The 13,332-nt window shown below is 43.5% G+C and overlaps 1 protein-coding gene across 1 annotated transcript in view; it reads left to right on the top strand.

Annotated features, from left to right (window-relative positions):
• DOT1L (DOT1 like histone lysine methyltransferase) overlaps nt 1-13,332 on the top strand; it is a 590,530-nt gene that overhangs the window by 193,703 nt on the left and 383,495 nt on the right. The window contains 1 exon segment of the mRNA XM_029610991.1: nt 2,073-2,167. Coding sequence (XP_029466851.1) covers nt 2,073-2,167 — 95 coding nt within the window.

The following is a 13,332-nucleotide window of genomic DNA, read 5'->3' as shown; positions in this document are numbered from 1 at the left end:
CACAACAGTAGTTTACATCAATTGGTAGGGAGGAACCAAGAGCCAGCAAGTTTTTCAGGAAATAGCCCAGCTTATGGAAAGGGTGGAAGTAAATCTTGCATGCAGGTTTGGCAAAATGTTTGAGGCTTGGTGTTTGTTCCTCATTCGGTTAGGATTCCCCTCATTCTGGAATTTTTGCAGGATGGATTGGCCCTTAATTCCTTAAAGGTACAGGTAGCAGCTCTTGCCTGTTTGAGAGGTCAGGTGAACGGTGGACTTTTGTTGGCTAATCCAGATGTGGCCCGTTTCTTGAAAGGAGTGAAACATCTTCATCCTCCCTTGTGGTTACCGGTGCCTTTGTGGAGTCTTAATCTGGTTTTGGATTTCTTAGCGGGCCCTACTTTTTTACTGATGCATAACTTTTCCTTGTGGTTACCGACCTTGAAAACAGTATTTCTTGTGGCAATTTGCTTTGCGCATAGAGTGTCTGAGCTGTGGGCCTTGTCTTGCTGGGAGCCATTCCTTTGGGTGACTGATGGCGATTCAGCTGCGTACTGTTCCTTCCTTTTTGCCAAAAGTGGTTTCGAATTTTCACTTGAATCAAACCATTTCCCTGCCTTCTCTTGCAGAGGAATATTGCTTGTTGCAGCATTTGGATGTCAAGAGACATAATGTGAGTTATGTGGAGGTTTCTAAACCTCTCAGGGCGAGCCGGCTTCGCAGGCTACAGTAGCTTGCTGGTTTAAGGAGGTAGTCACGGCTGTGTATGTGAATGCTGAGTAGCTGTTGCCTAGTCAAGTTAAGGCTCATTCCACTAGAGCTCAGGCAGTGTCATGGGCGGAGGTTAGATTGTCTCCCATCGATATTTTCCGAACGGTGACCTGATCCTCCTTGCACACATTTTCCAGGTATTATCGTCTGGATGTAGAAGCCCAGGAGGATGCAGCGTTCATATGTGCAGTTTTGACTGGTCTGCGGCAGCCTTCCACCCTGTTCAGGAGTAGCTTTGGTACATCCCACTTATTCTGGATCCACCTGTCTAAACTCTAAGAAATGAGAAATTCCTACTTGCCTGATAATTTCCTTTTCTTTAGTATAGACAGGTGGATCCACCTTCCCACCCTTGGCTGCCAACAGGTTGAATTATTGTCCTCCTGTGTGACTGCATGTTCCACGGGTTACTGGTAAGTGTTAATCCAGTCCCCAGACTAGTGTTAATATATTTTGTCTGAGCTCAGTGTTTTCCTATTGGCTGAGTGCTGTAATGGTTGTCTGTTAATAATCGAGTTTTGCTAGTTTGTCCACAGTTAGCTTTTGCAGAGAATATTGGCAGGCTGATGTCGCTGCAGGAGTATTATATACTGTGATTTCAGCTTTGCTCCAGCTCTGTCTGCTGGTAGAGGTGCATAACCCATTTGTTTTGGATCTACCTGTCTATAGTAAAGAAAAGGAAATTATCTGTTAAGTAGTAATTTCTCATTTTCTTTCATACACAAGATCCGTTGTCCTATTGGATACATGCATGCATGGTTCTGGCTAAATCTTAGGTCTGACTTCATTATAGTACCGTAGAGGTGATGGCAGTGGCAGAAACTCATTTCACGCATCCATGACTCGGTGGTGGTGTCGGAGACATAAGTGCTGCTGCTGCTTATAAATGAATGAATATTCTTGTAACTTTATCTTACTGTTATATATTTTTCTTTTACCCACTTTATAAATAACTTTGACAATACATGTACACATTGGCATGCCAATAAAATGTCCTGAATCTGAGTAACTTCAACTGGTTTTGGTCTTTGTCTAGCACTGGCTGTTGTCAAACAGAAGACTGGGGAGCTATAGAGCAAGAACAAGTCACGTCTCAATTGTAGAATCCTAGATTGTCAGAAGGGAAGGCTTACATTTTTATAAATAATGCAGGGCACTGCTTAGTTTTGTTTTACATAACTAATGTATATTAAGTTTGCAGACTTGTACTGAAAAGAGAGAGCAAGAGAAACATCTTGTAAGCATGTTGCAAACATTGTACTCTAGGAAACATAAGAATCATTTTGTTCTCTTTGACTTTGCTGTTGTCTTTTAATTGATAGGAGTGGGCCAGGTTGTCCTTCAGGTTGCAGCAGCCACAAGCTGTAAACATCATTATGGTATCGAGAAAGCTGATATTCCAGCTAAGTATGCGGAGGTGAGTTATACGAATGTTTTGGAGGGTCTGATATTTCTCCTTTAGTAACAAGCAGTCTAGTGATCTGTCTGGCAATTGGACAAGAAAATTGAAATAGTTTGCCTGGGTATACGTATTCCAACTCAGTTCCCTATTAGATGCACAGTTTTCTCGTGGACAAACATCACAAGACAGCCACACAAGATGGATGATAACATTGATGGCACTGATTCAGTCATTTTTTTTCTCTCCTAGCCCAGAAACCTCTGGACTTTATTATGGGCACTAGCATCACGCATGTCCTCCCTCAGTCTTTTGTCTGCGCAAACAGTTACGGTTTCTCTTTTCTTGCATCAGCCGCTAAAATTAAAAGTATAAAGAAGAGAGTTCATTGACAGAGACTTCATCGAAATGACTACTCCGGCATCAACAACAAAAACAGGAAAAAGTCCTTTCGTCATGAAGAAAATGCCATCATAAGATGGCTATAGCAGATCAACATGACTGAGGCCTCCATGGTTTAGGACTGGACCAGGGTAATTCGTCATGTGGCCCATGTGGCAGAATATCCCCAGGGGGGCGTATTTACAGAGGCCTTAACCTTCATTTCTTAGCATGTGGATAGATGGATTCAGGACAATTGGGTTATGCACCTCTACCAGCAGATGGAGTCGGAGCAAACTGACGTCACAGTATATATAGTCCTGCAGTGACATCAGCCTGCCAGTATTCTCAGTCTCCAGCAGATGGTGGATGTGCATTTCCTTACTGGTGATTGCTTCAGAATGTGGAGGAGAATTAATAGGAGCTTTGAGTTGCCCTGCTCTCCTGTGGTGATACCTAATGGTCCCTCCCCCAGTTGAGAATTCCTGAAGTGATTTCCATGTTTCCTCAGATGAATGCCTTGGTCCGGTAGCTGGTTCTTCAGCCAGCGTGGACTTAGTTGATTTAAGCAGCTGAAAGGCAGCAGGTGCAGGAAGCCAAGCACGTGGTAATGATATATGTCCTCGCCCCTTGCAGCCAGAGAGAGTCTCTGTACTCAGCTGGGAAAGGCTGAGTTAAGGTAAGTTTAAAAAAAAAAAAAGGTCAGATAGAATAGAGGGGTTGTTGTAGGACTTCCTCCAGTCTCTGTGCTTGGCGTGCTGTTCCGATGTTGGTTCCCGCTCATATGTGGGGGTTAAGGGACCTAGGCAGTCTGGTGGGAAGAGCTGCCTGGGTGGGCGAGGCCCCCCCGGTTAGGCTTTTTTTTCTGTGTGCTGCATGAAAGGCTGCTGCGGCGTTTTCGCATGCCATTTTACTGTGCGTTTGATTACCCTCTACAGGACCATTGGTTCGTGCAGGTGCATCTCAAACATGTGCCCAGTTTCTTTTGGGTGCGCTACCTGGGTGCACATTCTGGAACATATTGGTTGTGCGCCCAGGATTGGCACAGTGACTGTGCTTAGTTTTTCGGTACATAGCCTTGGGAAGCCTACATTTTGTGCACCTAAATCTTTTGGTGTGAATTCAACTGGATGCACATTTTCAGTCGCCTGTTAAGCCTACTGATGGACTAATGGAGCCTTTGGCTAAGAAACTTAAGCACCATTCCCTCTGTACTGCCTATAATATTCTGGCATCTCAGCCTGGAGTGCCCTGTAACTTGTGCCAGCGCTGCTTAGAGGTTCTGGGAGAATTATCTTCCTCTGATTTTACTAAAGCCTGGTTCTTTGCAGCCTGATAATGGCCTGGTTAAGGACATAGCAACAAAAAGATGTGTGGCAAAGATTATACTGAGCAATAACCGTTACCAATCAAAGCTTTTTTATTTTACATATGCACATATTGATTGTGCACAATATTCGATACCACAGTAAATAAATGTATAAACGAAGGACCCCGACATGGCCGTGTTTCGCATCAGGGGGACCAGAAATTTCACAACTTTGTATGCTGTGAATCCGGGCAAATAGTCTGCTAATGTCTCAAGAATGGTATGCAGCTCAGGACAGGATGTCAAGACGGCGAGACAATTTCGAGGAGCCACAGAGGTGCCATGACACCAAGGCAGTAATTGGTCTTAATAGATTTGAGGACCAAATAGGCTTTCACGGTGTCAAGCCATTGTGTGGTACCCGATGGGTGAAGTAACTGGAACCATCGCGGAAAAGGTTGTACATTAAACAGCTTTATAATAGTATAAGTAGGACCGGGAAGGTCTCCAAAATGAGAAGTAAAGATATCGCAGTTGAAGAGTCTGCCCTACTCACCCGTTTTGACTTCACAATTTGAGACCTTCCCGGTCCGGTTTACACTACAACAAATTATTTTCTCATTTTGGAGACCTTCCCGGTCCTTGAAGAATCTTTTCAAGGATTGCAATCCTTTCTTCAGGCTAAGTCCTCAGCCCTGTCCAATCCTTTGAGGTCAGATTCTTGGGCGGTGGCCTCTCCCTCTTCTGGTACTACTGTTAAGCGCTGGAGTATACCTCGATTGATTGCAAGTACTCATAGGAATCTGGATGGCACTGATGAGGCAGATCCTGACTCTCTGGAGATTGGGGAAATTCCTCCGGGACTGGCACCATATTGGACTTTGTTGTGGTTCTTTCATAGAGATGAACTGCCAGTGCTGATTTCCCAGACACTACAGATGCTGAGAGTATCTGGGGCAGATTACATGTCTGAGCCAAACAAAAATTCCATTTTGGTTTTTGTGTATAGCCTCTTGCTTTTATGGAGGCCATTCAAGAATAGATTGATCTTGATTAGGATGCCCCGGAGGCAAATTTCAAAGGGCATCTGACCTTGGAAGGCCTGTACCTCTTGGATCCAGTGGTGAGAGAGCATCTGTGTTTTCTGAAAGTGGATGCACTTGTCTGTGCCATCTCTAAATGGATGACTATCCCTCTTGTGGGAAGTAAAACAACACTTTTCCCTTGCGGGAAAGGAGGGAGGAGCTCCTTGAAGGATATGCATGATAGGAGGATTGAGGCCATCCTTAGCAAGCATTTGAAGCAGTGGCAATAACCTTGCAGATAGCTTCTTGTTGTTCCCTGGTGGCTTGATTTTGCTTCTCTCTCAGGAGGTTGATGATTCTGGATTGAATTCCAGGGCAGTTATCGAACCTGCCGCTGCCTTTTTTAGCAGATAAGGGCTGAAATTTGGTCCCTACCTCGGCCAGAGGAGTGGCTTCGGTAATAGCGGCCAGGCATCAGTTATGGCTGAGAAATTGGTCAGCTGGTGCAACTTCCAAGGCTAATATTACAAAATTGCCTTTTAAAGGCTTGCTCTTGTTTGGAAGCAAGTTAGAGAAACTGGCCTGCAAGTGGGGCAAATCCCCGGTTCCTTGTTTGCCAGAGGATATGAAGCAGTTGCCCCTTTGGTATGAGGGGTAGTCTCAGGGGTTCCAAGCATTTTCATCCCTACAGAGGGGGAGGGGGACCTTTCAGAGGACTCTGCCTTTCAGTAGGTCTCAGTCCTTTCGGCCCAGACAACCCAAGTGGGGTGTGGGCTTGGGTCGTGGAAACTCCTGAGCTTCCCAATGAAGGTTTAACTGACCCACCCATGGGAAGAGGAGATGGGGGATGTCACTCTCTCTTTTATCAGTGGTGAATCGAAATCACATCGGACCAGTGGATCCTGGAGGTGATTTGAGAGGGATATGCGCTGGAGTTTTGCAGTGTTCCTTGGGATGTGTTCATGGTATCTCCCTGCCACTCTCTGCAGAAGAAGCAGGCAGTAGAGTGTATACTGTCAAGGCTCCTCAGTCTGAGGGCTGTCGTTCCAGTACTCAAGTCTCAAGAAAATATGGGTCAATATTCCATTAATTTTATTGTGCCCAAGAAGGAAGGGCTCCTTTTGTTCCATCCTGGATCTCAAAGGGATCAACTGTCATTTGCGGGTGACTCATTTTTGCATGGAAACTTTGTGCTTCGTGATAATGGCTGTACAGTTGGAGGAATTTCTGACTTCCTTGGATCTGTCACGGCATTCCTCCATATTCCATCTGATTGAAGCACCAACGTTTTCTATGTTTCGTTGTGTTGAGGTACCGCCATCGGTTTTGGGTGCTGCCTTTTGGTCTGGCCACCACTTCCAGAACTTTTTCCAAGGTGGTGATGGCAGCAGCAGAGTTGAGAGAGGATGGGATTCTGGTATACCTGTATTTGGACGACTGGCTTATTCCTATCAAATCTCTGGAAGAGAGCTGCCCGGTGACCCGCAAGGTGATCGCCTTGTTGCAGGAGTTTGGTTGGGTGGTGAACCTAACCAAGAGCAGTCTTCAGTCATCTCTGTCATTGGAGTATCTGGTGTTCAGTTTGACATGAAGCAGGGCAAAGTTTTCCTGCCAGAAGCTTGTATTCAGAAGTTGATGACACAGGTGCGTCTCATGATGAACACTATATGCCCAACAGTGTGGCCTATCTGCAGGTACTTGGTTTGACAGTGGCAACCCTGGAAATGGTGCCATGGGCGCAAGCGCATATGCGTTGTCTTCAGTGCTCCCTGCTGTCTTGCTGGAACCCACAGGACTATTTGATTTGGCTCCACCTGCTGTGATGGTTTCAAGCTGATCATCTGAGAAAGGGAGTTATTCACGACAGCTGCAAGCCTCCAGGGTTGGAGAGCTCACTGTCAGGAACTAATGGTGCAAGGGCGCTGGAATACAGAAGAGTTTCTCTGGAACAGCAATTGGCTGGAAGCCCGGGCGGTCCAGTTGGCTTGCTTGCAGTTCAGCGGCAGGCTGCAGGTTCAAGCGATTCAGGTAATGTTGGACATTGCAACAACGGTGGCTTACATCAATCGGCAGGGAAGATTCAAAAGCCAGCTAGTGTAGCATGAGAGAGAGCAACTTATAGAATGGGTGGAAGTGCATCTTCAGGAGATCTCGGCCTCTCACATCACAAGAAAAGACAGTGTAAGAGCAAACTTTCTCAGCAGGGAGAGACTGGACCCAGGAGAATAGGTATTGTCGGACAAGGCATTTCAACTGATGATAGATCGCTGGGCCCTCCCATTTCTAGAGCAGGTGGTGCCTTCTCGCAATGCGAAGGTTCCTATATTCTTCAGTCGCAGTTGAGATCCAAAGTCTTTGGGCATCGATGTTCTCATGCAGTCCTTACTGAAGGACAAGCTGCTGTATGCCCTCCCCCCCCCCCCCCCCCCCCCCGGCCCAAGTTGGGTAGATTAGTTCAGAGGGTCAAAGGTCACAAGGGGTGGTGTTTCTGGTGGCACTGGATTGGCACAGGACACCATGGTAGGGCAGATCTGCAAAGGCTCCTGGTAGACTCCCCCCTCCAAATTCCAACCCACAGGAATCTGTTGCAACATCGACCTTTCCTTCACGAAGATCCAACTTGGTTTTGTCTTACGGTATGGCCCTTGAGAGGGTTTGCTTGTTGAAACGTGGATTTCTGCTGCAGTCATTGCCACTTGCTACGAGCACGAAAGTTCTCCACTTCCTTAGCCTATATGCGGGTTTGGCGAGTGTTTGAGGCTTGATATGAAGATGGAGGAGTGCTTCCTCGTTCTGTCAAGATCCCACTCATTTTGGAATTTTTGCAGAATGGGTTAAATAAAGGGTTGGCCCTTTATTCCTTGAAGGTACCAATAGCAGCTCTTGCCTGTTTTAGGGGCCAGGTAAATGGTGAATCCTTATCGGCTCATCCAGATGAAGCCCATTTCTTAAGGGAATTGAAATATCTTCAGCCTCCCATGCGGTTACCAGTACCCTTGTGGAGTCTTAATCTGGTGTTTGATTTCTTGGCGGGCCCTACATTTTGACCGTTACGTAGCCTTTCCTTGCAGTTACTGACCTTGAAAACTGTGTTTCTGGTGGTGATTTGTTGTGCACATCGAATTTCCGAGCTGCAGGCCTTGTCTTGCCCGTAGCCGTTCCTTCAGGTGACTCCAGGAGTGAATCAGCTGCTTACTGTTCCTTCATTCTTGCGTAAAGTGGCCTCGGATTTTCACTTGAATCAGTCAACTATCTTGCTGTCCTTGGATAAAGAAAGAGATGTGGAAAACTATTGCCTGTTTCGTCCCTTGGATGACGAGACATATCATGAGGTATCTGGAGGTTTCTAAACCTTCCAAAAGATGCCTTGCTTGTTTATCCTTTATGGTGGAGGAAAACTGGGTGAACCAGCTTTGTGGACTACAATAGTTTGCTGGATTAAGGAGGTGGTCACGACTGCATATGTGGCTGCTGAAAAGCTATTGCCTACTCAGGTTAGGGCGCACTCCACTAGGGCTCAGGCAGTGTCATGGGCAGAGGTTGGATTGTTGTCTCCTGTCAACATTTGCCGAGCTGTGATGTGGTCCTCCTTACCCACCTTTTCTAGGTGGTAATGTCTGTATGTGCAGGCTTGAGAGGACACAGCCTTTGCAGATGTGGTGTTGAATGGACAGCAGGCAGCCACCCAAGCTATTCGGGAGTAACTTTGATACCTCCCACTGGTCCTGAATCCATCTAACCACATGCTAGGAAATAAGAAATTACTACTTACCTGATAATTTCCTTTTCTTTAAGGTGGATAGATGGATTCAGCTTCCTGTCCTTGGCTGCCGAATGATTGTGTGGTGGTTCTCCTGTGTGGCTAAGTGTTCCAGGGGGATTACTAGTAAGTGTTCATCCAGTCCCTAAGTCTAGTATGCATACATTCTTGCCTGAGTTCAGTGTGTGTTGTTGGTTGAGTACAGAAACGGTTGTCTGTTTTTAATCAAGTTTTTGCTAGTCTGTCCACAGTTGCTTTTGAAGAGAATACCAGCAGGCTGATGTCACGGCAGGACTATATATACTGTGGCATCAGTTTGCTTCATCTCAATCTGCTGGTAGAGGTGCATAACCCACTGGTCCTGAATCCATCTGTCCATCTTAAGGAAAAGGAAATTGTTAGGTAAGTAGGAATTTCTCAGTATGAGCTGCAGGGTTCATCTGAGCAAAAGAAGTCAAAGCATCACAAAAAGAGGGAAAGATCCCCTTCATTAGATGTTTCAAAAAATTCAGGAGATAGGTATTGGGTGTAATCACTGGCTCAGAAATGCACAGATTCAAATTGATGCCAGATGATGCTATAGACATGACACACAGGCACACTCTTGGTCACTTTTAGCACTAAAAAACTGGCACAGGCTTATCTGCGCTGCAGGATAATATCGATATGATACACAGACCTTGGTGCCAAGAGATCAGCACATAGACCTTTAACATTGGCACAAATGATAACTGGTGCCAAGTCATTGTGCGTAAATCTCACAGCACCAAGACTTTGGCGTGGAAGAAAATGTAAACTAAACATACTTCAAACTCCTTCATATTGCCAATATTGCATCCACAATATTTATTAAATTTACTACTGGACAACCAAAGTGTCCCTTACCTCAGTACCCAGACTCATGCGTTTGTGAAGAAATTATGGACAGACTTTAAGACTTATGCACAAGAATTACCAAACAAGGACATAACTATCAAAAAGACAGACTGGAGACATAGTGGAAAGAAATACAATCCAGTCTACTATCTCCAGGTATACATGAGAAGGATAACCAAGTAGAAGAACCAGTAGAAATATCTGAAAAAGGAGTACATTCACTCTCTCCATCCTACGTTCTCTCGCCTTCTGATCAGTCTTGTATATCAGATAATTCTGAAGAGAGCATTCTGGTGGGCCAGATCAACCTTCTGACCCATCTCCAGAGCCTCTCAGAGCATCTGCTTTGCCTTGTGACACCATCTACTATGCATTTATTCAAAATATATCTGATGTCTTAACATTCCTTCCTCAAGAGGGAGAAGAATATACAATAGAATTACAGGGTGTGCTAAAGTGCTTACAAGCACTAACCCTTTTGGAGGTCCAAGTTAAGCTGTGGAGTATGCCTTATCCCATAACACTGTATCAAACTATTGACACAAAATACCGTATACAGAAGTGTCCCAGACATGAAAACGTCCAACTCCTGCATGACTCACTCATTGTAGTCCATGAAAAAGGCCAAGACATTCTCCAATACACCACCAGGAAAATATGTGAGAATTCTGGATTTAGTAAGGAAAAATGTTTTACAAGGAGCAATGTTGCAGTCCAGAATAAAGACCCATCAGATACAGATGATTCAATATCTCTTCAATAACATGTAGCAATTGAAACAGAAATCTACCGGAGGAAGAGCTAAAACAGTTCACAAGTATAATAAGAAATAAAGAAGAATTTGCTTGTCATGTTAACCTGATCCTTTGACACCTTGATCAGAGTTGTAGTGGCAGGAAAAGTTGCTAGAAAGTTGGCATGGCTTTGAACCTTAGGATTGTGAGAAGGTCACAGCAAAATATCAGATGTTCCTTGTGCAGGTGATAGAAACTTCAGCAACCAATTTAACAAATGCGTTGTAGACAGAGTATGGATACGTCAGCGACAGAGACAAATCCAGCAGCCTCCCAAAAGGCCTCCCTACAGGGTTTTGACTCTCAATTCATTTAGCCACAAACCCACATCCAGAACTTTTCAAATAGGGGGAAGGTTGATATTCAAAGATAAATGTAACAGTACATCGGACAAATGGATTTTAAAAATAGTTCATCAGGGATATTTTCTCAATTTCAAAACATTAACATCATAGCCCCTTATTACACCCTTTATTCCAATGTCCATTTAGAGATATTGTCACAAGAAATAAATTCTCTCTTGCTGTACAAAACAATTCAACTAGTCCCAATGAAACAATAAGGGGAGGGATTTTTTTCTTCAGATACTACCTCGTTCAAAAGAAATCAGAAGATCTCCGTTCAATTTTAGATCTGTGAGACTTAAACACATTTCTAAAAAGAGAGAAGTTCAAAATGGACACATTGGCACAGTCCTTCCACTTCTCTAACATCAAGACTGGTTGACATCTCTGGACCTCAAGGACACCTATGCTCATGTTTTAATCAACAAGAAGCACAGGAAGTAGTTCAGATTCACATTGCAAGAAAAACATTACAATACAGAATACTTGCTTTTGGCCTAGTGGCAAATCCAAGTATCCTTATCAAATTTCTAGCAGTGTAGCAGCACATTTGAGAAGAGAGAATTTACTTTTGTTTCCATACTCTATATTAGCCAGTCATATAGGTAAGTCTTAACAAAAACTCTATGGAAGAAGTTACACAAGTGATAAATTATACACACTCTTGGCTTACTAGTAAATTTTCAGAAATCTAGTTTAGTTCCAAGTCATCACTTAGTTAATAGGAGTGAAGCTAGATATCACTGAACTGTTCTACATATATAATTTTAAAGTTATGTGCTCCATGTTATACTGTTGGCAAATGTTACTGTCTTAATACTATATGTTTTATAATGAATGTCCATGTATAATCTGCACTGAGCTATAATTAAGAAGATGCAGAATATAAGATTTAAATGAAGATACAAGACAAGAGCAGAAAAAATAAGGATGATTATACAATCTTTTGCACAAACCAGATGGTTTGTAGTGCAAAAATTCATGAAGATCCTTGGTCACATAGCGTCAACCTGCAAGTTATGCCTCTAGCAAGACTTAATGAGACACGCACAATGGCACCTAAAAACACATTGGGATTAGCAAACTCAAATGCTCAGTCACAAAATACCAGTAACACAGCAGCTCATAAACTCTATTCAATGGTGGGTAAACAGAGAAACCTGATGTGAGTGAAACCCATATACCCTCCACACGCACAAGAGATGGTGACAATAGATGTGTCAAACCATGGCTAGGAAGTACACAGTTCCATCCATATGCAGGGAATTTGGCCAGAACAAGAATCTTCCCTTCATATCACATCTTAGAAATGAGGGCAGTCTTCAAGGGCCTTCGTGTTTCAGAAATACATGTGGAACAAAACTGTTCAAAGTCAAACAGCCAATCAAGTTGCAAAGTTTTATATAAATAAGTGGGGACAGATTCTTATCAGCTTTGCAATGAAGCCATAAACATTTGGAAATTGCATTGAAGACAATGCACCAATCAGCCATATATCTTTTGGGCAAACACAAAATTTTCATGAACAAGCTGAGCCATCAGCTTCAGCCACACGAGTGGACAATCAATGACAGCACCCTAATCTACCTATTCAGCTTATGGAGAACCCAAACCACAGATCTGTTTGCATCCCCATGCAATCACAAATTGAACATAAGAGCATGCCATATTTAGTCAGACCAAGGGTCTATCAAGCCCAGCATCCTGTTTCAAATAGTGGCCAAATTAGGCTACAAGTTCCCAAACACTAAGTATATCCCATGCTACTGATGCCAATAATAGCAGTGGCCATTCCCTAAGTCAACTTGATGGCAGTTAATGGACTTCTGTAAGAACTTATCCAAACCTTTTTTTAAACCCAGCTACACTAACCACACTAACCATATCCTCTGGCAACAAATTCCAGAGCTTAATTGTGCATTGAGTGAATGAATTTTCTCCAATTAGTTTTCAATGTGCTACTTAATAACTTCATGGAATGCCCCCAAGTCGTCCTTTATCCAAAAGGGTAAATAACTGATTCACATTTACCCGTTCTAGATCTCTCATGATTTTAAAGACCTCTATCATATCTCCCCTCAGCCGTCTCTTCCCTTAAGCTGAACAGCCCTAATCTTTTTAGCTTTTTCACATAGGAAAGCCATTCCATTCCCTTTATTATTTTGGTCGCCCTTCTCTGTTTCTTCTCCAGTGCAGCCATATCTTTCCTGAGATGCGGCAACCAGAACTGAGCACAGTACTCAAGGTGCGGTCTCATCATGGAGTGATAGAGGCATTATGACATTTTCCATTTTATTCACCATTCCCTTCCTAATAATTCCTAACATTCTGTTTTCTTTTTTGACTGTCGCAGCACACTGAGCCGATGATTTCAATATATTATCCACTATGACTCCTAGATCTTTTTCCTGGGTGGTAGCTCCTAATATGCAATCTAACATCAACTACAGCATGGGTTATATTTCCCTATATGCATCACCTTGCACTTGTCTACATTAAATTTAATCTGCCATTTAGATGCCCAATTTTTCAGTCTCACAAGGTCCTCCTATCAGTTATCACAATCTGTTTGTAATTTAACTACTCTAAATAATTTTGTATCATCTGCAAATTTGATTATCTCGCTTGTATTCCTTTCTAGATTATTAATAGATATATTGAGAAGCACTGGTCCATGAGGCACTCCAACTTTTA

The sequence above is a fragment of the Rhinatrema bivittatum genome, chromosome 8, assembly GCF_901001135.1.
Source record: "Rhinatrema bivittatum chromosome 8, aRhiBiv1.1, whole genome shotgun sequence".
Classification (NCBI taxonomy): Eukaryota; Metazoa; Chordata; class Amphibia; order Gymnophiona; family Rhinatrematidae; genus Rhinatrema; species Rhinatrema bivittatum.
This window is presented reverse-complemented; position numbering and strand designations above follow the sequence as displayed.